The sequence below is a fragment of the Garra rufa genome, chromosome 12 (assembly GCF_049309525.1).
Source record: "Garra rufa chromosome 12, GarRuf1.0, whole genome shotgun sequence".
Lineage (NCBI taxonomy): Eukaryota > Metazoa > Chordata > Actinopteri > Cypriniformes > Cyprinidae > Garra > Garra rufa.
In genome coordinates, this window is record NC_133372.1 from 49,247,520 (window position 1) to 49,275,370 (window position 27,851).

At 39.0% G+C, this 27,851-nt stretch overlaps 2 protein-coding genes across 3 annotated transcripts; both read right to left on the reverse strand.

Moving 5' to 3' along the window:
* Nucleotides 1-10,485: 10,485 nt before the first annotated feature.
* On the reverse strand, nucleotides 10,486-20,320 carry tmem45a (transmembrane protein 45a). Its single transcript, XM_073852287.1, has 6 exons — nucleotides 20,066-20,320; nucleotides 17,966-18,176; nucleotides 16,149-16,361; nucleotides 14,913-15,097; nucleotides 14,276-14,418; nucleotides 10,486-11,498 (listed from the first exon to the last, which is right to left on the reverse strand). The coding sequence occupies exons 2-6, from the start codon at nucleotides 18,159-18,161 to the stop codon at nucleotides 11,402-11,404; spliced, it is 834 nt and encodes a 277-aa protein (XP_073708388.1). The 5' UTR covers nucleotides 18,162-18,176; nucleotides 20,066-20,320; the 3' UTR covers nucleotides 10,486-11,401.
* A 561-nt stretch (nucleotides 20,321-20,881) lies between these two features.
* Nucleotides 20,882-25,587, reverse strand: LOC141347096 (uncharacterized). Of its 2 annotated transcripts, none has more exons than XM_073852082.1 (3): nucleotides 25,371-25,587; nucleotides 23,392-23,490; nucleotides 20,882-21,524 (listed from the first exon to the last, which is right to left on the reverse strand). In XM_073852082.1, the coding sequence occupies exons 1-3, from the start codon at nucleotides 25,584-25,586 to the stop codon at nucleotides 21,417-21,419; spliced, it is 423 nt and encodes a 140-aa protein (XP_073708183.1). In that variant the 5' UTR covers nucleotide 25,587; the 3' UTR covers nucleotides 20,882-21,416. The 2 variants fall into 2 exon arrangements, with proteins under 2 accessions (XP_073708183.1, XP_073708182.1); XM_073852081.1 differs by having other exon boundaries at nucleotides 20,882-23,158.
* Nucleotides 25,588-27,851: the final 2,264 nt, after the last annotated feature.

A 27,851-nucleotide genomic window follows, 5' to 3' on the forward strand; every position in this document is an offset into this window, starting at 1 on the left:
AGCAAACCCTGCTGGCTGGACTAAAACTATCTCCAGCAGAAAGCTAGTTTTCCACAAATGGTCTCCCATCCATGCACAGAGCAGGCTTGGGCCTGCTTAGCTTTAGAGAATAACCAGAATCTGACTACTGCAAGCAACAGTTGAACTTGTTCTTTTGTGATGAATGAAGCTGCTCTGATAGAGGGGTAGCGCATCCTGACAGGTTCAATCAGACCAGCGGAATGTGCTACCACCTCCATAAATGAGGTCAAATTCACCATTAAGGTAGGGAATTAAAGACCACAGAAAGTCAGGAGGCCAGTTTAATGCCTCATGAGAAGGACACTCCTTTTTACAGGGGCCGGATTAAGGTTTCATAAAAACATTTGCTCCTTTTCACGGCCTGGAATCCGCCTCGTTGTATTAGGACGTTTGATCCCATAGGTACATGTCAGGGAAAGAGCCCCCCCTGCTGGCCAGACTAGTTTTTCACAAAGGTAGCGCATGCTGCCAGGCTCTATAAGGTCAGCGGAATGAGCTACCACCTCCATAAATGAGGTCAAATTCACCATTAAGGTAGGGAATTAATTACCACAGAAAGTCAGGAGGCCAGTTTAATGCCTCATGCGAAGGACACTCCTTTTAAAGGGGCCGGATTAAGGTTTCATAAAAACATTTGCTCCTTTTCACGGCCTGGAATCCGCCTCGTTGTATTAGGACGTTTGATCCCATAGGTACATGTCAGGGAAAGAGCCCCCCCTGCTGGCCAGACTAGTTTTTCACAAAGGTAGCGCATGCTGCCAGGCTCTATAAGGTCGGCGGAATGCGCTACCACTTCCATAAATGAGGTCAAATTCATCATTAAGGTAGGGAATTAATGACCACTAAAGGTCAGGAGGCCAGTTCATTGCCTCATCCGAAAGATGCTTCTTTTTACAAGGGCCGGATTAAGGTTTCATAAAAACATTTGCTCCTTTTCAAGGCCCGGAATCTGCCTAGTTAAATGGGGCGGTTTAATGCTTCATCAAAAGCCTTACACCGCAGAAGTCATTTTTGTATATCTGGACTTTTAGAACCTAAAGAACATGTCAGGGAATGAGCAAACCCTGCTGGCTGGACTAAAACTATCCCCAGCAGGAAGCTAGTTTTCCACAAATGGTCTCGAATCCATGCACAGAGCAGGCTTGGGCCTGCTTAGCTTTAGAGAGTAACCACAATCTGACTACTGCAAGCAACAGTTGAACTTGTCCTTTTGTGATGAATGAAGCTGCTCTGATTAAGGGGTAGCGCATGCTGCCAGGCTCTATAAGGTCGGCGGAATGCGCTACCACTTCCATAAATGAGGTCAAATTCATCATTAAGGTAGGGAATTAATGACCACTAAAGGTCAGGAGGCCAGTTTATTGCCTCATCCGAAACATGCTTCTTTTTACAAGGGCCAGATTAAGGTTTCATAAAAACATTTGCTCCTTTTCACGGACTGGAATACGCCTCGTTGTATTAGGACGTTTGATCCCATAGGTACATGTCAGGGGAAGAGCCCCCCCTGCTGGGTGGACTAAAACTATCTCCAGCAGGAAGCTAGTTTTCCACAAAGGGTCTCCCATCCATGCACAGATCAGGTTTGGACCTGCTTAGCTTTGGAGAGTAACCAGAATCTGACTACTGCAAGCAACAGTTGAACTTGTTCTTTTTTGTTGAATGAAGCTGCTCTGATAGAGGGGTAGGGCATCCTGACAGGTTCAATCAGGCCAGCGGAATGTGCTACCACCTCCATAACTGAGGTCAAATTCACCATTAAGGTAGGGAATTAATGACCACAGAAAGTCAGGAGGCCAGTTTAATGCCTCATCCGAAAGATGCTTCTTTTTACAAGGGCCGGATTAAGGTTTCATAAAAACATTTGCTCCTTTTCACGGCCTGGAATCCGCCTCGTTGTATTAGGACGTTTGATCCCATAGGTACATGTCAGGGAAAGAGCCCCCCCTGCTGGCCAGACTAGTTTTTCACAAAGGTAGCGCATGCTGCCAGGCTCTATAAGGTCGGCGGAATGCGCTACCACTTCCATAAATGAGGTCAAATTCACCATTAACCCTCTGGTGCTCTTCGGTCACTTCTGACCGAAAAATTTTCTGTTTTGAATTTTTAAAAATCACTGCTTAATCGGAATGATATGAAACTCAGTGACTTTTATGCCATTTGGAATGTCAACACAAAAAAAAATTGAGGGCATGATTCAAGCAGGCTAAGTGGTCGTAAAAAAAATAGTCACACTTGTGCTCTTCGGTCTAAAATGACCGACCATAGGAAATGAATGGGAAATCGACAAAAATACAAATATTCAGAGAATTTTTGTGTGTACAATCTACAAATCCTCCACAATGCTGAAAAAAAGTACACAGCAGTGAAGGGGTGACACTCTAAAACACACCCATTCATAAACACACCCATTCACACACACACGCACACACACACACACACATTAATATACACACCTCTATTCGGTCACTTTTGACCAAAACATTTTCGGTTTAGAATTTTTCAAAAAATCACAGCTTCATCAGAACAGTACCAAATTCATTTACTTTTATGGCATTTGGAATGTGAACACACATAAAAAATTAGGGCACGATTAAAAAAAACTAATAATAAAATAAAAACTTGTGCTCTTCGGTCTAAAATGACCGACCATTGGAAATGAATGGGAAATTGTCAAAAATACAAATATTCAGAGAATTTTTGTGTGTACAATCTACAAATCCTCCACAATGCTGAAAAAAGTACACAGCAGTGAAGGGGTGACACTCTAAAACACACCCATTCACAGACAGACACACACACACACACACACACACACACAAACAAACACACTAATATACTCACCTCTATTCGGTCACTTTTGACCAAAACATTTTCGGTTTTGAATTTTTTTTAAAAATCACAGCTTCATGAGAATGCTACCAAATTCAGTGACTTTTATGGACACACATAAAAAATGAGGGCACGATTCCAAAAAAAAAAAAACTTGTGCTCTTTGGTCAAAAATGACCGACATCAGGAAATGAATGGGAAATCGACAAAAATACAAAAATGTACAGAATTTTTCTGTCTCTTTCTCACACATCCACACACACACGCACAAATGAACTGAAACACAGCAAATTGAGAAGATGTAAAATAAAAAATATATATGTATAAAAAAATTACATATCCAGAGTGCAAAAGACACACAGTCTCTTGCATATACAAAAAATTAACACTTCAAATCATATTTATAACAAAAAACTATCCCAAACTGTATAAGAAATAGTCTTTGAGATTGTTTAAATGTATGTTCAACTATTCCACCTAATAAAAATGCTGAATCAATTGTCTAAAAACAACTAGGCAATTCACAAGCTGCTTTGTAGAGAACTATACAGGCATCAAGTTACACCTGCCATTACAGATGTTTTTCTCGTTTTTTACCAACAGATGGCGCTAATCTGCCTTCAAAAATTAGTGTTGAATGGCTGAGTCTCTATTTCAACCTGAAATACTGCATTCATTAAAAAAAAATTTTTTTAAAAATTAAAATAAATTTTTTTATTATTCTCAATGGCAAAAAATGGATATTAATTACAGCATAAATATTCATTATTACCACAAAACCCTCTCAAAATGCAAAAGAAAAAAGAAAAAATATTATTAAACAAAAATGAATTGGAATGGTTTTACTGAAAAAATTACAGGATGCGTTACAGGTGTCCGGTCACTTCTGACCGCGAAGAGCACACGTGTGACTGCTAAACGAAGAGCACCAGAGGGTTAAGGTAGGGAATTAATGACCACAGAAAGTCAAAAGGCCAGTTTAATGCCTCATGAGAAGGACATTCCTTTGTACAGGGGCCGGATTAAGGTTTCATAAAAACATTTGCTCATTTTCACGGCCTGGAATCCGCCTCATTGTATTAGGACGTTTGATCCCATAGGTACATGTCAGGGAAAGAGCCCCCCCTGCTGGCCAGACTAGTTTTTCACAAAGGTAGCGCACGCTGCCAGGCTCCATAAGGTCGGCGGAATGCGCTACCACTTCCATAAATGAGGTCAAATTCATCATTAAGGTAGGGAATTAATGACCACTAAAGGTCAGGAGGCCAGTTTATTGCCTCATCTGAAAGATCCTTCTTTTTACAAGGGCCGGATTAAGGTTTCATAAAAACATTTGCTCCTTTTCACGGCCTGGAATCCGCCTCGTTGTATTAGGATGTTTGATCCCATAGGTACATGTCAGGGAAAGAGCCCCCCCTGCTGGCCAGACTAGTTTTTCACAAAGGTAGCGCATTCTGCCAGGCTCTAGAAGGTCGGCGGAATGCGCTACCACTTCCATAAATGAGGTCAAATTCATCATTAAGGTAGGGAATTAATGACCACTAAAGGTCAGGAGGCCAGTTCATTGCCTCATCCGAAAGATGCTTCTTTTTACAAGGGCCGGATTAAGGTTTCATAAAAACATTTGCTCCTTTTCAAGGCCCGGAATCTGCCTAGTTAAATGGGGCGGTTTAATGCTTCATCAAAAGCCTTACACCGCAGAAGTCATTTTTGTATATCTGGACTTTTAGAACCTAAAGAACATGTCAGGGAATGAGCAAACCCTGCTGGCTGGACTAAAACTATCTCCAGCAGGAAGCTAGTTTTCCACAAATGGTCTCCCATCCATAACAGAGCAGGCTTGGACCTGCTTAGCTTTAGAGAATAACCAGAATCTGACTACTGCAAGCAACAGTTGAACATACATTTTTTGGACGAATGAAGCTGCTCTGATAGAGGGGTAGCGCATCCTGACAGGTTCAATCAGACCAGCGGAATGTGCTACCAACTCCATAAATGAGGTCAAATTCACCATTAAGGTAGGGAATTAAAGACCACAGAAAGTCAGGAGGCCAGTTTAATGCCTCATGAGAAGGACACTCCTTTTTACAGGGGCCGGATTAAGGTTTCATAAAAACATATGCTCCATTTCACGGCCTGGAATCCGCCTCGTTGTATTAGGACGTTTGATCCCATAGGTACATGTCAGGGAAAGAGCCCCCCCTGCTGGCCAGACTAGTTTTTCACAAAGGTAGCGCATGCTGCCAGGCTCTATAAGGTCGGCGGAATGCGCTACCACCTCCAAAAATGAGGTCAAATTCACCATTAAGGTAGGGAATTAAAGACCACAGAAAGTCAGGAGGCCAGTTTAATGCCTCATGCGAAGGACACTCCTTTTTAAAGGGGCCGGATTAAGGTTTCATGAAAACATTTGCTCCTTTTCACGGCCTGGAATCCGCCTCGTTGTATTAGGACGTTTGATCCCATTGGTACATGTCAGGGAAAGAGCCCCCCCTGCTGGCCAGACTAGTTTTTCACAAAGGTAGCGCATGCTGCCAGGCTCTATAAGGTCGGCGGAATGCGCTACCACTTCCATAAATGAGGTCAAATTCATCATTAAGGTAGGGAATTAATGACCACTAAAGGTCAGGAGGCCAGTTTATTGCCTCATCCGAAAAATGCTTCTTTTTACAAGGGCCGGATTAAGTTTTCATAAAAACATTTGCTCCTTTTCAAGGCCCGGACTCTGCCTAGTTAAATGGGGAGGTTTAATGCTTCATCAAAAGCCTTACACCGCAGAAGTCATTTTTGTATATCTGGACTTTTGGAACCTAAAGTACATGTCTGGGAATGAGCAAACCCTGCTGGCTGGACTAAAACTATCTCCAGCAGAAAGCTAGTTTTCCACAAATGGTCTCCCATCCATGCACAGAGAAGGCTTGGGCCTGCTTAGCTTTAGAGAATAACCAGAATCTGACTACTGCAAGCAACAGTTGAACTTGTTCTTTTGTGATGAATGAAGCTGCTCTGATAGAGGGGTAGCGCATCCTGACAGGTTCAATCAGACCAGCGGAATGTGCTACCACCTCCATAAATGAGGTCAAATTCACCATTAAGGTAGGGAATTAAAGACCACAGAAAGTCAGGAGGCCAGTTTAATGCCTCATGAGAAGGACACTCCTTTTTACAGTGGCCGGATTAAGGTTTCATAAAAACATTTGCTCCATTTCACGGCCTGGAATCCGCCTCGTTGTATTAGGACGTTTGATCCCATAGGTACATGTCAGGGAAAGAGCCCCCCCTGCTGGCCAGACTAGTTTTTCACAAAGGTAGCGCATGCTGCCAGGCTCTATAAGGTCGGCGGAATGCGCTACCACTTCCATAAATGAGGTCAAATTCATCATTAAGGTAGGGAATTAATGACCACTAAAGGTCAGGAGGCCAGTTTATTGCCTCATCCGAAACATGCTTCTTTTTACAAGGGCCAGATTAAGGTTTCATAAAAACATTTGCTCCTTTTCACGGACTGGAATACGCCTCGTTGTATTAGGACGTTTGATCCCATAGGTACATGTCAGGGGAAGAGCCCCCCCTGCTGGGTGGACTAAAACTATCTCCAGCAGGAAGCTAGTTTTCCACAAAGGGTCTCCCATCCATGCACAGATCAGGTTTGGACCTGCTTAGCTTTGGAGAGTAACCAGAATCTGACTACTGCAAACAACAGTTGAACTTGTTCTTTTTTGTTGAATGAAGCTGCTCTGATAGAGGGGTAGGGCATCCTGACAGGTTCAATCAGGCCAGCGGAATGTGCTACCACCTCCATAAATGAGGTCAAATTCACCATTAAGGTAGGGAATTAATGACCACAGAAAGTCAGGAGGCCAGTTAAATGCCTCATCCGAAAGATGCTTCTTTTTACAAGGGCCGGATTAAGGTTTCATAAAAACATTTGCTCCTTTTCACGGACTGGAATACGCCTCGTTGTATTAGGACGTTTGATCCCATAGGTACATGTCAGGGGAAGAGCCCCCCCTGCTGGGTGGACTAAAACTATCTCCAGCAGGAAGCTAGTTTTCCACAAATGGTCTCCCATCCATGCACAGAGTAGGTTTAGGCCTGCTTAGCTTTAGAGAATAACCAGAATCTGACTACTGCAAGCAACAGTTGAACTTATTTTCTTCGGATGAATGAAGCTGCTCTGATAGAGGGGTAGCGCATCCTGACAGGTTCAATCAGACCAGCGGAATGTGCTACCACCTCCATAAATGAGGTCAAATTCACCATTAAGGTAGGGAATTAAAGACCACAGAAAGTCAGGAGGCCAGTTTAATGCCTCATGAGAAGGACACTCCTTTTTACAGGGGCCGGATTAAGGTTTCATAAAAACATTTGCTCCTTTTCACGGCCTGGAATCCGCCTCGTTGTATTAGGACGTTTGATCCCATAGGTACATGTCAGGGAAAGAGCCCCCCCTGCTGGCCAGACTAGTTTTTCACAAAGGTAGCGCATGCTGCCAGGCTCTATAAGGTCGGCGGAATGCGCTACCACCTCCATAAATGAGGTCAAATTCACCATTAAGGTAGGGAATTAATTACCACAGAAAGTCAGGAGGCCAGTTTAATGCCTCATGCGAAGGACACTCCTTTTAAAGGGGCCCGGATTAAGGTTTCATAAAAACATTTGCTCCTTTTCACGGCCTGGAATCCGCCTCGTTGTATTAGGACGTTTGATCCCATAGGTACATGTCAGGGAAAGAGCCCCCCCTGCTGGCCAGACTAGTTTTTCACAAAGGTAGCGCATGCTGCCAGGCTCTATAAGGTCGGCGGAATGCGCTACCACTTCCATAAATGAGGTCAAATTCATCATTAAGGTAGGGAATTAATGACCACTAAAGGTCAGGAGGCCAGTTCATTGCCTCATCCGAAAGATGCTTCTTTTTACAAGGGCCGGATTAAGGTTTCATAAAAACATTTGCTCCTTTTCAAGGCCCGGAATCTGCCTAGTTAAATGGGGCGGTTTAATGCTTCATCAAAAGCCTTACACCGCAGAAGTCATTTTTGTATATCTGGACTTTTAGAACCTAAAGAACATGTCAGGGAATGAGCAAACCCTGCTGGCTGGACTAAAACTATCCCCAGCAGGAAGCTAGTTTTCCACAAATGGTCTCGAATCCATGCACAGAGCAGGCTTGGGCCTGCTTAGCTTTAGAGAATAACCAGAATCTGACTACCGCAAGCAACAGTTGAACTTATTTTTTTTGGATGAATGAAGCTGCTCTGATAGAGGGGTAGCGCATCCTGACAGGTTCAATCAGGCCAGCGGAATGTGCTACCACCTCCATAAATGAGGTCAAATTCACCATTAAGGTAGGGAATTAATGACCACAGAAAGTCAAGAGGCCAGTTTAATGCCTCATGAGAAGGATACTCCTTTTTACAGGGGCCGGATTAAGGTTTCATAAAAACATTTGCTCCTTTTCAAGGCCTGGAATCCGCCTCGTTGTATTAGGACGTTTGATCCCATAGGTACATGTCAGGGAAAGAGCCCCCCCTGCTGGCCAGACTAGTTTTTCACAAAGGTAGCGCATGCTGCCAGGCTCTATAAGGTCGGCGGAATGCGCTACCACTTCCATAAATGAGGTCAAATTCATCATTAAGGCAGGGAATTAATGACCACTAAAGGTCAGGAGGCCAGTTTATTGCCTCATCCGAAAGATCCTTCTTTTTACAAGGGCCGGATTAAGGTTTCATAAAAACATTTGCTCCTTTTCACAGCCTGGAATCCGCCTCGTTGTATTAGGACGTTTGATCCCATAGGTACATGTCAGGGAATGAGCCCCCCCTGCTGGCCAGACTAGTTTTTCACAAAGGTAGCGCATGCTGCCAGGCTCTATAAGGTCGGCGGAATGCGCTACCACTTCCATAAATGAGGTCAAATTCATCATTAAGGTAGGGAATTAATGACCACTAAAGGTCAGGAGGCCAGTTCATTGCCTCATCCGAAAGATGCTTCTTTTTACAAGGGCCGGATTAAGGTTTCATAAAAACATTTGCTCCTTTTCACGGCCTGGAATCCGCCTCGTTGTATTAGGACGTTTGATCCCATAGGTACATGTCAGGGAAAGAGCCCCCCCTGCTGGCCAGACTAGTTTTTCACAAAGGTAGCGCATGCTGCCAGGCTCTATAAGGTCGGCGGAATGCGCTACCACTTCCATAAATGAGGTCAAATTCATCATTTAGGTAGGGAATTAATGACCACTAAAGGTCAGGAGGCCAGTTCATTGCTTCATCCGAAAGATGCTTCTTTTTACAAGGGCCGGATTAAGGTTTCATAAAAACATTTGCTCATTTTCAAGGGCCGGAATCTGCCTCGTTGTATTAGGGCTTTTGATCCCATAGGTACATGACAGGGAAAGAGCACCCCCTGCTGGCCAGACTAGTTTTTCACAAAGTTAGTGCATCCTGCCAGGCTCTATAAGGCCGGCAGATTGCGCTACCACCTCCATAAATGAGGTCAAATTCATCATTAAGGTAGGGAATTATTGACCACAGAAAGTCAGGAAGCCTGTTTAATGCCTCATCCGAAGGACACTCCTTGTTACATGGGGCGGTTTAATGCTTCATCAAAATCCTTAAACCGCAGAAGTCATTTTTGTATATTTGGACTTTTGGACCCTAAATTACATGTCAGGGAATGAGCAACCCCTGCTGGCTGGAGTAAAAATATCTCCAACAGGAAGCTAGTTTTCCACAAAGGGTCTCCCATCCATGCACAGAACAGGCTTGGGCCTGCTTAGCTTTAAAGAGTAACCAGAATCTGACTACTGCAAGCAACAGTTAAACTTGTTCTTTCTGATTTAATAAAGCTGCTCTAATAGAGGGGTAGTTCATCCTTACAGGTTCAATAAGGAGGCTTCTTTTTACAGCGGCCTTTTGGACCCATAAAGTACATGTCAAGGAATGAGCACCCCCTGCTGGCTGAACTAAAACTACCTCTAGAAGGAAACTAGTTTTCCAAAAATGGTCTTCCATCCATGTACATACCAGGCTTAGGCCTCCTTAGCTTTAGTGAATAACCAGAATATGACTACTGCAAGCAACATTTGAGCTAGCTTTGCGCACTTTAATGAAGCTGCTCTGATAGAGGGGTAGAGATTTACACATAATCTGAAAGATTTATACATAATCTGAAAGCTTTCCATTGATGTATGGTTTGTTAGGATAGGACAATATTTGGCCGAGACGTAGTTATTTAGAAAACTGAAGTCTGAGGGTGCAAAAAAATCTAAATATTGAGGAAATCCAAATTAAGTTCTTAGCAATGCATATTACTAATCAAAAATTAAGCTTTTATATATTTACGGTAGGAAATTTAGAAAATATCTTCTTGGAACATGGTCTTTACCTAATATCCTAATGATTTTTGGCATAAAAGAAAAATTGATCATTTTGACTCATATCATATTATTGGTTATTGCTACAAATATACCTTTGCTACTTATGATTTGACACATACACACATAATTATTATAAAACATTATAAAAAAAAGTACTATTTTACAAATGTTTTATTTAGTATTGTTAATTGAAAGAAATATCTGTGGGGAAAAAATACCAGCACATGGCAATTAAAAAGCAATTAATATTAATACACAGTCTTTGTACACTGTTTTAAACTAATAACAAATTTTATTGAAAAAAAAAAAAGTATTAATTGTCAAGTCAAATTAAATTAAATCAATCAATAAATGCATGTGATAAGATACTATAGTTTCAAGATTCCACGTACATTGGCTTTTTTCAGTCAGACTATGACTATGATGCAAATAAACACAGTAGACCTGCTAAAGAATTGTTATGGCTGTAAAGAATATACAAAAGCATCATTCATCTGATGACTAAAAAGTGTCTTACAAACCTGGAAATCTCAGAGGCATTAAAATATAAATATTTTAGCAAGTAGTTCATATAGTACCACTAAAAGCAATAAGATAAAAATATTATATTCTCTGTCCTTGAGTTACAACATATAAAATACTGACAAGGCACATGAAAAAAATCTCAAACTTACACAATATTGTGTCAAATATACTGTAAACAACAAAATGTAAAGACAACAAAAAGTGTACATAAAAACTCAAAAATAATCAATACATCATATTTGATTGACTTGATGCAAAGCTGTTTATAAACTAATCAAGTTTTAATTAATTTATTGGAGTAGTATGGTCCTGAGGTGCATCAGAGAAATAGGAAATAGTAAAATAAAATAGGAATGACCACACAAAACACCAGACTGCATGGACAGAGAGATGTAACTATCACTGGAGTGATCACACATATAACACTATGGCTCTTGTGATTTACTTAGAGTCACTTGTTATAGTATGATGAAACAGATCTTGGGAAGCAAGACTGTCACGGTTTGTCATCTCCCATCTGCTCCTCAGGAAATTAAGAAGGAGCTAATATTTAGTGACAATGCCTCTCTGTTCTTATCTGTCTCTTACTCTCTGTGTCTTTACTTTTCTTTGGGTTCAGGTCCAACTGAATGATAAATGGATAATAAATACTCATAAAATCTCATCTTCAGACTCTACTTCTTTCTCTCTTGGTTTCAAAAGCCCCATTTCCATGGGTGGCATCCTCCTCAGTCTGGTTCGCACAGCACTGGAGGCAGAAGAATGAAGGAAAATGAGAAAGAACTCAGCGAATCAAACACACAGAAAGGAAATTTTAGTAAAAGTATTATTTCATATGCAATGTACACTATTGTTCAAATGTTTGGCTCAGTAAGATTTTTAAATGTTTAAGGCTCTTATGCTCACCAAGGCTGAATTATTTAAGCACAAAAACACAATAGATAATAAAAAAAGAGTAATATTGTCAAATATTACTACAATTTAAAATAACTGTTTTGTATTTTAATATATTCAAAAATGTAATTTATTCTTTTGATACAAAGCTGAATTTTCAGCAGCCATTACTTCAGTCTTCAGGACCACATGGTCCTTCATTCTAATAGGCTGATTTGGTTCTCAAGAAAGATTTCTTATTATCAATGTTGAAAACAGTTGTGCTCCTTAATATTTTGAGGACACAAATAATACATTTTGTCTGGTTTATTTCGTGAAGAGTAGGTTAAATGAACAGCATCCATTTAAAATAGAAATCTTTTTTTATTTAATGTATCCCTGCTGAATTTCTCCAGGTATTAAGACTTTTATGGCTTAATATCATGTAAAATTATGTCTCTTACTGAAATATCTAGTAGAAAACCCATGAAAGATTTATGTAATTCGCATTGTTTAATACATCTTTTAAACTATGGGGGGTGCCATTATTTCGCTAACGTCAAATGGTTGCATTCGTAAACTGCTGGCTCAACCTGTTGCTATATTCTCCACAACACAACTTGGAATAACTTAAACCAAATGCTGTACCATTGATTTCTTTTTCACAAGGATTCTAAATGCTCTGGATATTGAGTGAAATTCGCACTGAGAAACTCTTTAAGTGGGTGCAGCATCATGAGAAGCATTGACATGTTTACATCCTGCCAGGATAGCATCTAGTGTTTCTTGTATCTGCCATTTGTATGCTACACTATATCGCCAAAAGTATTCGCTCACCCATCCAAATAATCGGAATCAAGTGTTCCAATCACTTCCATGGCCACAGGTGTATAAAATCAAGCACCTAGGCATGCAGACTGTTTCTACAAACATTTGTGAAAGAATGGGTTGCTCTCAGGAGCGTGGAACTGTGATAGGATGCCACCTGTGCAACAAGTCCAGTCATGAAATTTCCTCGCTTCTAAATACATAGTCAACTGTCAGCTCTATTATAAGAACGTGGAAGCATTTGGGAACGACAGCAACTCAGCCATGAAGTGGTAGGCCACGTAAACTGACGGGGGGAGCGGGGTCAGCGAATTCTGAGGCGCATAGTGCGAAGAGGTCGCCAACTTTCTGCAGAGTCAATAGCTACAGACCACTAAACTTCATGTGGCCTTCAGATTAGCTCAAGAACAGTGTGCAGAGAGCTTTATGGAATGGGTTTCCATGGCCGAGCAGCTGCATCCAAGCCATACATCACCAAGTGCAATGCAAAGCGTCGGATGCAGTGGTGTAAAGCACGCCGCCACTGGACTCTAGAGCAGTGGAAACGCCTTCTCTGGAGTGATGAATCACACTTCTCCATCTGGCAATCTGATGGATGAGTCTGGGTTTGGTGGTTGCCAGGAGAACGGTACTTGTCTGACTGCATTGTGCCAAGTGTAAAGTTTGGTGGAGGGGGGATTATTGTGTGGGGTTGTTTTTCAGGAGCTGGTCTTGGCCCCTTAGTTCCAGTGAAAGGAACTCTGAATGCTTCAGCATACCAAGACATTTTGGACAATTCCATGCTCCCAACTTTTTGGGAACAGTTTGGAGCTGGCCCCTTCCTCTTCCCACATGACTGTGCACCAGTGCACAAAGCAAGGTCCATAAAGACATGGATGACAGAGTCTGGTGTGGATGAACTTGACTGGCCTGCACAGAGTCCTGACCTCAACCCGAAAGAACACCTTTGGGATGAATTAGAGCGGAGACTGAGAGCCAGGCGTTCAACATCAGTACGTGACCTCACAAATGCGCTTATGGAAGAATGGTCGAAAATTCCCATAAAAACACCTTGTAGACAGCCTTCCCAGAAGAGTTGAAGCTGTTATAGCTGCAAAGGGTGGACTGACTTCATATTGAACCCTATGGATTAGGAATGGGGTGTCACTTAAGTTCATATGCGAGTCAGGGCAATACTTTTGGCAATATAGTGTATTTCAGTAGCTGTGGTCTGCTAAAAGCATCGAAGGCATCAGGGCTAAAGTGGAGAAAACAAAGACATGGGTCTTTAGGAAGTTTTATTCGTCCACAGAATTCTTCCTGTGCTTTTATCTTCTTCATATTGCTAGGAACCCAGCAAAGACTTTGCTTCGTTTGTTGCCCTTCGACTGAAAATTACAACCAAAAAGCCGCACAATGTGCCATCATGCTGTTTTGTGGTAAAAATACTAACAGTAGCAGTAGATCACAGAGTGCACCCATTTCACGTCCTCAAAATAATTGCCGGCCCCCATAGTCCAAAATATGTATAAAACGATTTGCATTTTTTAAGTAAGTAAATCTTTCATTGGTTTTCTACTACATATAGAACAATTTAAATGTAAAGTCGGCAACACCAAGGCTCCAAAAGTATCAAAAATGTATTTAAGAAAACTTTCGCATAGTGTGTAAGAGTAAGAGACATCATTTATGTTATATTAAAACATACAAGCCTTAATACCCAGGGTTCCCTTCAAAAAAATCATACTGATCCCAAACTCTTGAATGGTAGTTTATGTTCCTTTATGTCTGAATTGTAACTTTTTTGTATGTCATGTTAGTATGAATAGAATGTGTCATGCTCACCAGAGAACAGACCAGTAAACTACAGCTACAGTGAGCAATGCAAACGCCAGGTGCCAGCAGTAACATAATGTGACAAAGACAGCATTGTCATGGTCTGCCTGATCCCATTTGACTTGACTGGGTGGGTACAGCACAAAGCCAATCTAGAAAATACAAGAATAAGTGTTAAACAGTGTTGAGTCAAAATGACTTGCACATTTATGTATGCACTTGCCACACACACACACACACACACACACACACACACACACACATGTTGGGTTTACATGTTTTATGGGGACATTCCATAGGCGTAATGGTTTTTATACTGTACAAACCGTACTTTCTATTGCCCTACACCTACCCTACACCTAAACCTAGCCCTCACAGGAGATTATGCACACTTTTACTTCATCAAAAAAACTCATTGTGCATGATTCATAAGCCTGTTTCCTCATGGGGACCTGAGAAATGTCCCCACAAGGTCAAAATCTACTGGTATTCCTATCCTTGTGGGGACATTTGGTCCCCACAACGTGATGAATACCAGGTACACACACACACACACACACACACACACACACACACACACACACACACACACAGACACACACACAGACACACACAGACACACACAGACACACACAGACACACTGACCTGCCAGAACCAGCTGCCTTGCAGTATGGTGAGAGTGGCTCGAAGCAGTTCTAGTAAAATATTCCCTCTGTGGAAAACCTCCAGAAGGCAGATGAAAGCTTGTCCAAAGATGGCATAGAGGAGAAGGGTGTGCACATGGACATCAAGCATATCTCTACCATGGAGATGGTAAAGAAACAGAAATCCTGGAGGAGGCAGACATGTGTTGAATTTTATTTTATGATGACTTATGACAAGCGCTCAATTTGGGTAACAATTCACACATTCTCCAACAGTAAAGGGATAATTCATCCAAAAAAGTTTAATTCTGTCATTAAATACTCACCCTCATGTTGTTCTAAACCTGTAAAGGTCCCTTCACACCAAGAACGATAACTATAAGTACAATGATAAACATATTTGCATCCACACTAGTGATCGATAACTGTCTGTTTTTGTTGCATTTACATGACTTCAACCAGTAGATGTCCTCAACATGCATGTTTCTCTAATATAAATAAAAACAATAAGGACTCTTTTCTACTGCACCTTCAAAGAAGTCAATACAATGTTGTTCAAACTAGCGCTGAATTCCTGAGGTAATTTTATGTTTTATGTTACTCTGTTTGCTTCTCTACAATGTCGCCTGCTATTTCAAATGCACAAGCCACTTAAATTTGAATGAAGTCTGATTAGCTGTCAGTGTTTTATCGTTCATCGGCTGTAAAAAAAAATGTTCTGAAAGTGATCTCAACAATATCGTTGCCCTATATCGTTATCGTTTTAGATTTTTAGAACATTATCTTTATAGTTACAGTTATCGTTCTTGGTGTGAACGGGTCTTAAAACCAAGTTAATCTTTGGAACACAAATGAAGATATTTTTGATGAAATCTGAGAGCTTTCTGAGCCTGCATAGACAGCAGCAAAACTGACACATTCAAGGCCCAGGACTGTCAACCTTAATTTTATTAAGCTATGATCATACTTTTTGGGCTCATTCTGTGCAAAGAAAACATAACGACATTCAACAATTACTGCTCCTCTTTGTCAGGCTTCTGTGTGTTCACAAGTGTGACAGAAAAAGTCATTTTCTGGGCGTTGCTTGATTGCTGTCAGTGATGCTTGATTATTGATTTCTTCAAAAATATCCTCATTTGTATTCCGAAGATGAACAAAGGTCTTTGGGGTTTGGAATGATGGTGAGTAAATAATGGACCATTTTAGAAACAGTCTAGGGATTAAAACAAGATCCTACCCTCATTAAAGAAAGCAAGACCCAGCAGCATCCGGTCTAAGGCCAGTGGGGCGATGTCTGTGCTGTGGACAGTGAGAGATATGGCCCCTGCGATGGCAAAAAACAGGTACATGGTGGTGTGCTGCCAGTTCATTAGCTGCTCCCAGTGCTGAGTGGAAGAGTCATACAGCTGAAACTTGGGCCCACCTGCTAAAAACTGCTCTGCGAACATACCTGTGTAAAGAGCAGAAAGAATACTACCTGAGCAAAAAATATAATAAATAAACATGCTTTCATTACTCATTATACACTGTATAAAATGCTGTGTTAAAAACAGCCCATCACTGGGTTAAATGACAGCAACTGGGTTATTTTTTCTTCTTATTTTTTCTTCCTGTTGGTTAATTTTATTGGGTTTACAAAAAAATAATAATTCTGCACTCTAAAAATGTTGGGTTACTTTTTTAACCCAAATGCTGGGTTCAGCATGTTGAGTCATTTTATTGGGTTATTTTTACCCAGGTGCTGGATAGTTATTCTGTAACTAACTGCTGAGTTTTTAATGGGTTATTAAATATTAGGTTATTTTTTTCTACCCAACCACTGGGTTGAGCCTGCCTCTGACGAAACAACCCAGCCGCTGAGTAACAATCAGAGATTGGGCTTTTTGCATCCTCTACAGGAGAGAGCGGTTCTCGGCGAAATCGATTTGGGGCAATTCCTCAGACAAATAAAGGTTTGTATGTATTTAATTTAATTTAAAAGTCTTTACTGTACTGTAAATAATATTATTTTACACATCGCAAAATACATAGACCAGATGCCATAGTCATTTTGCAAGATGGAAACACATTTTGCCTTGCATAACAAATGGATTTTATTTGTTATAATACTGAATTTAATTTAATTTTATGGTAAAATATGATCTCTAATCTTAGTATTGTTTGTTTTTGTCACAAGAATTAGCACTATTTTGGTGAAAAGTGATTACAGAGAAAGGTTGAATACACTTAAATTAAAATGCTACTTTTAAATGTAACATTTTTATTTCTAAAATGCTTGTTAAACAAGTTTAAATGTATGTGTAATATTGTAAACTATGCTGTATTCACCCAAATAAATTCAATTTGTCTTTTATTTTTCTCCATGGTTGTTCTTGCTTAATAATAAATGTTCATATTTTGATTATTGCTGTTGCCTCTATAATTCTGTGTGTGGTTTTTAATTTCCAGCCCATTTTAAGATAGCAATATAAACATTTTTAAACAATAGTTGACTTAAATAAAACAAAAATAAAACATTTAACCCAACCAGCTATATCAAACTAACCAAGCATGTGTTCTGTCCAATATTTACCCAGCATTGGGTTGCCAAATAACCCAAGATGGGTTGTTTTTAACCCAGCATATTTTAAAGTGCACTGCTTAAAAACCCGGATATGTGTAGAAGCCCAATTACAAAAGTATAACTGGAAAAGTTTATTACGTATTTATGTACAATGTATAACTCCATGGACAGTTTTATACTTTTTACGAATATACATTTTGTAGTTATGCTCTAAAATATTTTACTGGGTAGTAAATAAATGTCTACTAAATTACAAACAAATGAAAAAGTCATTGAGCCTTCAAATAGTGTTGTGGACAATGTTTGAGAACCACTGAGCTAGACCAGCAAACTATACAACTTATTTTTGAACCATTTAAGTTAACTTTTATGGCAAAAAATGGTTCTCAGAACAGTTTCTTTGCTTTGGTCAAGACAAATCAGAAAACTCCATATTTCTCCATATGTATAATTAAACTTCTTATTCTAATAAAGGCATAGCAGCAACTCACCAATAACAGAAAATGATAAAATGACAGCTCCTTCTATGATTTCTATGCGTCGTTGGGTTGCTCGAGATGCAAGTCTGCCCGCACCAGCACTTTTATTCCTCCGGGTGGCATACAAAAATGTCTGCTTTGCAGCCCACCACAGGCCGGTGATCAGAAAGAAACTTCCAGGCAATGCGTGGCCTTTAAAACTTCCCATGATTTCCTAAATGTCCTGGAAATCAGAATAACATGTTTATTTAATAATAATATAACAAAAACGACAACACAAAAATCTCTCATCATTATAATTATGCTTCATTATAAAATACAGTGTTTAGTGGACACACTTGGAGACGAAATTTGAGACTTTGTATTCATATAAGCAACACTTTCCCTCCTCAGGAGTAGCATATCAATACAAGATTTACATTTTTACATTTTCCGGCACAGGTTTTGTTACTCCAGTGTGGAGTCTAACAGTGCAGTACATATTTATTGCCAACCTGAACAAATAATTGCACAAACTATACACTGCGGGGGTTAAGAAAATGTCAGAGATACAAATCAAAATGCACAGGAAGGTGCTGCGGGCCGCAGGTGGCCTAATGAGGGGTCCAGGCATGTACCTCTCAGTTCTATTTTTAAACAGCAATGGGATAGCTAGAAAAAAAAAACGTCCAAACCAAGTTAAATCAAAAAGTCTACACTATTAATCTTGGAAGTACCGACATACTAAAAGCAGACTACACGCTTAAACATTCACCAGACACAGGAAGGGCAAAGCTGATTTGAACTTGACAAATGTTTAATATTAAGTTAAACATTTAACGATAAAATCAACTGTTGCTTCTAATCAGTGAAATATAAAGGGAATTGTAAAAACGCCATTTTCTGTTGCTCGTTTCCTCTCACAGAGGATGATTTCTGTAATGCTTAATCAACAGGCTGATCAGTTTTTGGCCCTGAAGTCATCCAGGTCCAAAAGGAAGGCGGTCATTACTGCCATAATCAGTGTGTAATCAGCGTGTATCCTTGAGACCGTGACCTTTTAGCACATAAATGTCTCCTCCTTTCAGAAAGTAGGCTAAATTCAAATATGTGGAAAAAGATGCCATTTAAAGACTACAATAAAGCAGACAGCAAGGACAATGATCAGATAGAGAAAAAACATTGTATATGCTCATATCGAAGGTAAATTAAGGTTGCACAAATGTTTTCTAAAATGAAATTTATGTCACCATTTACCCTCATGTCATTCCAAAGCAATTCACCTTTTGAGAATGAAGAAAGTCATATAGACATGAGGGTGAGCAAATGACAGAATTTTATCCATTATGGGTGAACTATTCCTGTATTTTATTATGCACTGTATGACATCTCTGCAGCTTTGATTAAACCAATCTTTCAGTGGTCTAACTGTTAATCATTGCTCTCCAGGATGCTCAGCTGTTACCATAGAGACAAAATGAAGCTTTGAGAGTCTCTCCAGTGAAGAGGCCCGATCCTTTCATGTGTTTATGACAATATAACAATGACATTTTTACATAATAACAAATATAACAAATACAGTTTTACATAAAAACAAATGGACGTTTTTGTAATGCTTAACTAAATGAGAAAACCGCATTGCACTTTTATATAAAATAAAATGAAATATACAAAATCCTAAATGTTACACGATGGCGGAAATACATTTTTAGATCGTTAAAAAAAATTACCTGAAAAACGATTCATCTACCGTTGTCAGTGGAAGACTATAAAGAAATGTCTCGATTTCATAAACAACTTCAGATATAATGTTTATTGGGGATAAAGGTCTGCTGTTCACGTTTTATTGGGATTTCTCAAGATGGACAGATGAGGAAAGCCTAAAGACATCCCCCTCATATGCTATGCTATAATGCTGTTTTCTTTTTAATTTACAGTCTTATAGGGAATACAAAACAGTTTTTGAGTTAATTACACATAGAAACCAATAATTGCATTAGCTCGCCATCTAGGTCAGTTGTTTGGGGTAACGTTAGATAATAATAAGAAATAAACGTGGAAAAAATAAAATCTTAATTCGGAGACAGTAAGTGGTCTGTATTATTATTTAAGAATACATAGTTTATATCTTACCTTATAGGTTGACAAATTGGTATATTCTTAAAAATATTAAGAAGAAATCTCAGAGTCGATGTTTTTTTCTCTCGAGACGGGCATTTGATGCTGTCTGAAACAGTGCACTAAATTCGTTCAAACATCCTCTCACGACCCTTCTTTGTCCCTTTTCAGCATCATGACTTTTTACTCCATCAGGAACTCGCAAATCAACAACTTAATCCACTTTTCCAGCTGTTTCGCAACCAGATTTGGGGGTTTATCTTTTTTAGAGCGTCTTCTCACTGGAACCGCCCATTTCGTAAAATGATTGGTTTATTAACAGACCAGACATCATTATTTTCGAATCTGATTGGTTAGCTTACCTGTCAATCAACAGTTGGTCTCTTTTCCACGTGTGCATTTCTTCCCCTTTGAAGACTGTTTGCTACAATCAACAGACATTTTAATCCAGTGGAATAAACTTTTAAAATATAGGCCTATTTTAAAACTTTTTTTTGTATTATTTTATTTATTTTAAAACCTCGGTAAATCAATTAAATATAGATAGACAGACCACAATTCATTTCCAAGTTCTCTATAAACGTTTAGGTACTTTGCAAGAGAAGATAATACGCCTTTGGAATATAGCCTAAGGCTAACTTTTTCCTAATGCTTTGTTCTATTGTCCATTGGACATACTGTTTTATTATAAAGGTATTTACAAGGTTTTGTTGGGTTTATACACTTATTGTATGTTTTATAAATGTAGGGCGGGACATGAGGGCAGGGTTTGTGTACAGTACGTGCACAAAAGCACGGTCACGAGAAGGCTTCGCAACGGAAAGAAGAACATCTTCTCACTGTGTTATTTATTTTACACTTTATAACGTGGCACTCATATTACGTAGTTACATAGAAACAACATTCTATACATCATTGAAACATACATATAAATTTTTTGACCATCAGGAGTCAAATTCTCTGCCTTTGAATTTGGCATCTGTACATTAATGAGTAATTCAGCTGTGCATTGTGCAATACATGAAAGTGGAGACCTGGACAAAGTGAATACAAAAAGGCTCTGTGGTCAGACACTTAGCATGCACGGTTTTCAGCCTAGCCAAACATCATGTCACACCACAGAGGAAAATAAGCAAGGAAGATGGAAAAGAAAGGTCAGGAAAAAATAAAGCCTAGTCTTATCTTAGTGCAAGACCGTATAATCATGCTGGACTGCTACTCGCCTCCACCAGAGATGATTTTTTTGTTGTTGTTGTTGTTGTTGTTGTTGTTTTTATTTACATATAAACACACTAAATCAGTGTCCAGGGTCGCAGGCTACAAGCAGACATGGAAATGGTCATGCAGTGACGAAAAATGGACATTGTCAGGGAAACTGGACACGAGCAGAGGACCAGTAGAGGGGCTCAGGCATGGTCACATGAACTCGACAGGTGGGACATGATTGTTTCTGCCAAAGCCATTTCTCAAAGCACTGAAAGAAAGGAAAGCCAAATTATGATGAGTCATAATGGCAGAATGTGGCTTTATCTATATTTAGGCTATATAAAAAATCACTAAGCAGTGTACAACAACTGTAGCAGAGGAATGATGGCACTTGCATGACAACTGCATGCATGAAAAACAGATCTGTTGACCCTTTGAGAGGCAGAACTGTGAACCACCATCGATTTCCATTAGAGTGGCGTGATTAGCCACCAGCTAATTTCCAGCATGTGCATTTAACAAGCTACTGTATCTTCATGACTGCAATTCCTGACATATGACCTGCAAATTCAGGATTTGGCCATATTTACAGTTTCAGCATTCATAATTCTAAATCAAAAACAAGCCAAAACAGTTTATATTCACAGTTTGGTTTTCTAATACAACGTAGCTGTATAAAACGAATAACAGGATTACAAATAATAACAGCTGTTTATCTGATTAATGCACATTAACAAAGAAAAACAAAATTCGAGTGACAGCTTAGTAATACATATGATGTTTCATATAATTCTTATCAAAGGAAAAGGACAAAAATGACTAAAACATGACATTTTAAACAGCAGTATTTTAAAATGTAAATGACTTGAAATAGGAAAATGCTGGTATCTACTGTTTTTCTTTGCTTTTCTGATTTCAGAAGGAGGGAAAAACATAAAACTAGCCTGCAAAGAAGAGATCAGCAAGTTAATTTTTAAGAAAACATACTGTGGAGCTAAACACAAAGTAAAACTGACAATAAACAACTTTTCTGATAATATAGTGAGCGATTATTGTTTAGTTTAACTATACATACAGTACACTCTTAAAAAATAAAGGTTACGATTTTTTAAAATAAACCTTTTGTGCATTTGAAAGTTTCCACAGATGGTAGAGGGTTTGCACTTATGATTTGGTCAGTTACCCGGATGCACGGCCATACTGGTGATACTCGGATGTAAACAACAGCATGGATTGCACAGTCAATGTACTACTGAATATGTTGTTCTGCTAATTTATGCTGTCTAAAACACGGAAAAAAATGTGAAGAAGTTGCTAAATCATATAGAGAAGGACTTAGTAAGCAGGAAAGAGTGATAAAATGTGGTAAAGATACGTATGAGCAGTATTAATTAAGATATTAACCTAATATTTCACCTACCCTGACTAGAAATTATAAAAACAAATATAAATGTTATCAAGATTCTTGCTCTGGAAATCCTGGTTCAGTTTGGCCAACCACAGATGCCTTTTGTTCCTCAGACAGTTTTCTCCTTGATTTGTTATAACTTTGGCAGTTTATAGTACTCCAGGTGTTTTTTTCCTGGTTCCGATTGATTAGTACAGCACAAAACATGACAATAACTGATGTTTCATTTGGTTCAGTGACATTGTTTACATTCAGTGCCACCAATATGGCCGATTGATCATCATAAAAACAGTCTGTCGATGCCAATAAAGAACCTTTATTTTTAAGAGTGTATGTTAAACTGAAAACAATCAACGCTGTCTACGTAAAGACAGTTGGCGACGGGGTAAGCGATATTCCTCCTGTCCTGGGCAGAACGGTATCTCTTTTCCTCGCTCACAAGCAGGTGCAGAACTCCCACTACGTGGACGTGTGCTGTGCTCCGGCCATTTTGTCTTTTCAATTCATAATCAGAAATGACAGCAGATTCAGTGTCATAGCTGGCACAAAAGCAGCAAGTAACCAGACAAACTTCATGCATGCCAGGTGGGGAAAAGCAACGATTTTGAAAACCTCCTTGTTCACTTGGTGTCATGCGTAAAGTTTATCCATTAACCCACGGCTTCACTTAACAATTTGATGCTGTTAAAAGGCAAAGAAGGAGAGAAATGATGCAGGAAGTGTTTACCTCTTTATGAAAATGATGGCCACAGTGAAGTTCTTGGATGCCACTCCTTCCATTCCGTAGCTCTTCATGGCAAATAAGACATATGCTATCTGCATCACCCTACATAGGAACCAAACGAAATCATCCCAAACTGTTAATATTAGTCTAATACAGTATATTAAAGTATATAGGATACAGTTTTTTTCAGGTTTTTAAGAAAAGTTTCTTATGCTCACCAAGGCAGAAAAAACACAAAAAGTATTATTGTAAAATATTATTACAATTTTAAAACTGTTTTCTATTTTAATCTATTTTAAAATTACATGTATTCCTGTGATGGCAAAGCTAAATTTTAAACAGCCGTTACTCCAGTCTTCAGTGTTACATGATCCTTGAGAAATCATTTGAATACAGAACTTTGGCCTCTATATCACCACCTGTAGTTAAAACATGCAACTGCATATCACTTGCGAGTTATTAAACTTAAGTTGTGCTTCGGTACTGGTTTACTGCAAGGTTTGAGGAATTCCAACGGTTACCGATGATCACCTCAGCAGATTTGTTGTGATGCACCAAGACCCGGTAAGAAGTACCAACAAAACAAACGTACAACCTATCAAAAAAGAAAAAAAGCCATCTGATCATTTACGTGTATATTTGCCATTGTGATTTAAATTATTTGACGTATGCTCTGTCACCTTCCTTTTAATGTAAACTCTCAGTTCCAGATTTATTTGTTTTAAAAACTGATTTCTTAAGAGGTCCCAGGAGTTGCCCTTTAGTTCTGTTTATGTTAAATAGTCTGCTGCAGGTATATAGAAAGACCTTTTATGTTTATGGACATGAAGTAAACTATAGAGGGTTTGCACTAGTCTTGCCAGGCCATCTTGGAGATAACCGGATGTAAACAACAGCATTGATTGCATGGTTAATGTACTACTGAATACATGTTTTGCTAATTTATGCTGTCTCAGTTTTTAAACCATTGAAAAAACGTGTGGAAGCTGTTAGATCATATAGAGAAGGACTTAGTAAGCAGGGAAGGGCACAATATTTTGACAAACTAAAGTTAATAGGTGGTAAAGATAAGTATGTGCAGTATTAATTAAGATATTAGCTTAATATTTCACCTACTTGACCAGAAATGATAAGAACAAACGCGAATGTTGTCAAGATTCTCCCCCGAAATCCTGGTTAATTTTGGCCAACCACAGACGACTTTTGTTCCTCAGATTTTTGTACTCTTCTCCTTGATTTGTTATTACTTTTGGCAGTCAATAGCACTCCAAACGTTTTTCCCTGTCTGACAGATTTGTACAGCCCAAAACATGACAATAATTGACCATTTTCAGAGTTTCCTTCGGTTCAGTGGCATTGTTTAAACGAGCGTTGTGAAAACACTCTATACCGTTATCATTTCCATGTAAACTACAAAAACACAAATTTGTGAAAACAGTTAAGTCATGAGCATCTATATTATGTGTTCAGTTTACAGGTATGTGTGCCAGGCGCATAAAGTTTCTTTACAAAGTGACATCAGCAACTACTGAACTGGTGTAACCGAGGCCAGCAAGAAAGAGCTGTTCAGGTAAACCTCAGTCTTTTGATCTCAAGAAGCACATTAGCAGCTGATGTAGGGACTGCAGGTGAGTAGAACCAAAGGGGGCATGCATAATACAGTGTTTTTAACCATTTGATCTGTGTGAATGGGGATCGTTTTGGCAATGTATGCAAAACTTTTCAGAAACACAAAGGAAACAGTTTCTCTGCTTGTATGATTCTGTGGGAAACTGTCTTTATACAGCAGCTACAACATTTAACAAATCAAATTCTGCCCAAAAATGACTCAGAAATTGATTTAGTTAATTAACTCATCCATCAGACCCACTGGTTTGATATTTGAATTGAATGCTATGACACTGAGACATTTTTAAGTATGACTATTTTGGTCTTCTGTATGTGACATGACCTGACGGTCCCTCACCCCCCACTGATATCACCTTCTGGTTATTGAAACGCAGCCTCTTCTCTAAGCACTCTGCGAGCTCTGGAATGGTGCTGATGTGACATTCAGGTCCCCCCACTTTGGTTCGGCTGTTTTCGTCTGAAGACACGCGGCGGGCACGACAATGAGTGTGCGCCTCCTTCTCCTCACGGCTCTTTAGGTGGACAGGGACAGGGGCCATGGTGTTAGCATGGAGATGATTCGCCCGCATGGCTTCTAGCTGAGACTTTTTAATATAGAAACCAAGACAGAAAGAAAGGGGAGACAGTCCATTAGATAGAAAACCATCATATAAGCTATATTTAATAATGTTAATCATATAAGTGACCATGGACCATGAAACCAGTCATATAGGGGTCAATTTATTGAAATTGAGATTTATACATCATCTGAAAGCTGAATAAGTAAGCTTCAAATAAGCTTCCCATTGATGTGTGGTTTGTTAGAATAGGACAATATTTGAAAATCTGGAATCTGAGGGTGCAAAAAAATCTAAATATTAAGAAAATCACCTTTAAAGTTGTCCAAATGAAGTTCTTAGTTATGCATATTCATATTACTAAATTACGTTTTGATATATTTACAGTAGGAAATTTACTAAATACCTTCATGGAACATGATCTTTATTTAATATTCTAATACGTTTTGTCATAATAGAGAAATCTATAATTTTGACCCAAACAGTGTATTTTTGCCTATTGCTACAAATATACTCGTGTTACTTAAGACTTAAGGTTTTGTGGTCCAGGGTCATATACTGTAGTACTAGTGTATACATAATCAGAATCATTAAATGATTATAGTTTGTTTACAAATTTTAAGTTAAGTACATATTTTATATTAAGCTGCATGACATAAATGGCTTTTGCATTTCCTAAAGCAAATAAATGATGAAGTTAGTATGGTAAGGCTCAATATAAATACCCATATTAGAAACTTATATAATCATTTTGCTTGGAAATGCAGTAAATAAACATAATAGTCTGTAAGCTCTTATTTGGCAAGGATCAAAATAGGTTAATTATTCTTAAACAGTCCATAATGACTTGTATAAGCATTTCACTTGAAGTCAAGCTAATCATAGGAGCTTCACCTAATAACCTTGAGCTATTTATGGCCATTCACTATTGCCTCTTGGGCTGGATTACACTATTTACAAATAGCTACATCACTTTCCCCAAGAGTTTGTGTGTGTGTGTGTGTGTGTGTGTGTGTGTGTGTGTGTGTGTGTGTGTGTGTGGTCTGGTATTCATCACGTTGTGGGGACCAAATGTCCCCACAAGGATAGGAATACCAGTAAATTTTGACCTTGTGGGGACATTTGGTCCCCACAACGTGATGAATACCAGGTACACACACACACACACACACACACACACACACACACACGTTGGGTTTACATGTTTTATGGGAACATTCCATAGGCGTAATGGTTTTCATACTGTGCAAACCGTTTTTTCTATCGCCCTACACTTACCCTACACCTAAACCTAGCCCTCAAGGGGAAAGTGCATACTTTTACTTCATCAAAAAAAAATGTTGTGTTTTCATATTTTATGGAAACATTCCATAGACGTAATGTTTTTTACACTTTACTGTATTTAAACCTAACCCTCACACAAAACCTCTCAAAAACTTAATTCTGTATGATTTATAAACTTGTTTTTTGCCCCCATAAGGTCAAAATGACTGATATTACTTTGTGAGGACATTTGGTCCCCATAACCTACACTAGAATCAGTAAAAAGTATGACATGACAAATTATGCTTTGCACAAAGTGCAGGAAAATAACAGTCAGCTTTAAATTTATTTTAGAACTTAAGAATACTAGCCCTTTATCAACAATTTCTTTTACTTCTTATGTAAATTGGGGTTATTTAAAGCTAACTGCATGTGACCAGGCATCCATCACAGGCATCCATTTTGACATTCTTCTCCCTTGACTATGTGTACAGTGTGTAGATATATAAGGGGGTTATGAGGCGTGAGAAAGAGCGTGTGATGCACTGATGTGTGGGGAAAGAGAATGAATTGCTGCTGGGTCACTACTGCTAATCAGAGCACAGTTTCCTGTTTTTGTAGCGTTCTCTTCCAAAACCCGTTATGCAATGCGTTACCCAGCTTTGTTTACAAGATCAGCTCATGCTGCGTGTTAAACACAGCAAAAAATCATGCCTTAAGCCATAAACACAGTAATAGATTCCTGCTAGACTTCTAGACTGGACATTGTAAATGGATTAGCTGGCTCCCAGATGCAGTAAAGGAGTAAGGTGTGTGGATGTATGTTACAGTGATTTTACCACATTAAAGGATGGTCTTAATAATACATTTTTATTTCTCATTGTAAAAAAACTGTATATTGCTCATTTTATAAAATAGCAGCAACAGCACTATAATAAAAGACACCACTGCTTAATAAACAGTTAAATCTATTGTTAATAATTATGAATATATAATATTTTTATACAATATATT

Bases quoted from the DNA above. Each gene is read 5' to 3' on its own strand.
- tmem45a (XM_073852287.1), bottom strand. From the start codon at position 18,161: ATGGGAAGTTTTAAAGGCCACGCATTGCCTGGAAGTTTCTTTCTGATC. The intron at 14,419-14,912 runs GTCAGTGTGTCT...TGTATTTTCTAG, and splicing joins AAGGCAGCTGGTTCTGGCAG to ATTGGCTTTGTGCTGTACCC. The intron at 11,499-14,275 runs GTGAGCATGACA...TTCTGCCTCCAG, and splicing joins GTTTACTGGTCTGTTCTCTG to TGCTGTGCGAACCAGACTGA.
- LOC141347096 (XM_073852081.1), bottom strand. From the start codon at position 25,586: ATGCGGGCGAATCATCTCCATGCTAACACCATGGCCCCTGTCCCTGTC. The intron at 23,491-25,370 runs GTGATATCAGTG...GTTCCTATGTAG, and splicing joins TGCGTTTCAATAACCAGAAG to GGTGATGCAGATAGCATATG. The intron at 23,159-23,391 runs GTAAACACTTCC...TGAATTGAAAAG, and splicing joins GCCATCATTTTCATAAAGAG to ACAAAATGGCCGGAGCACAG.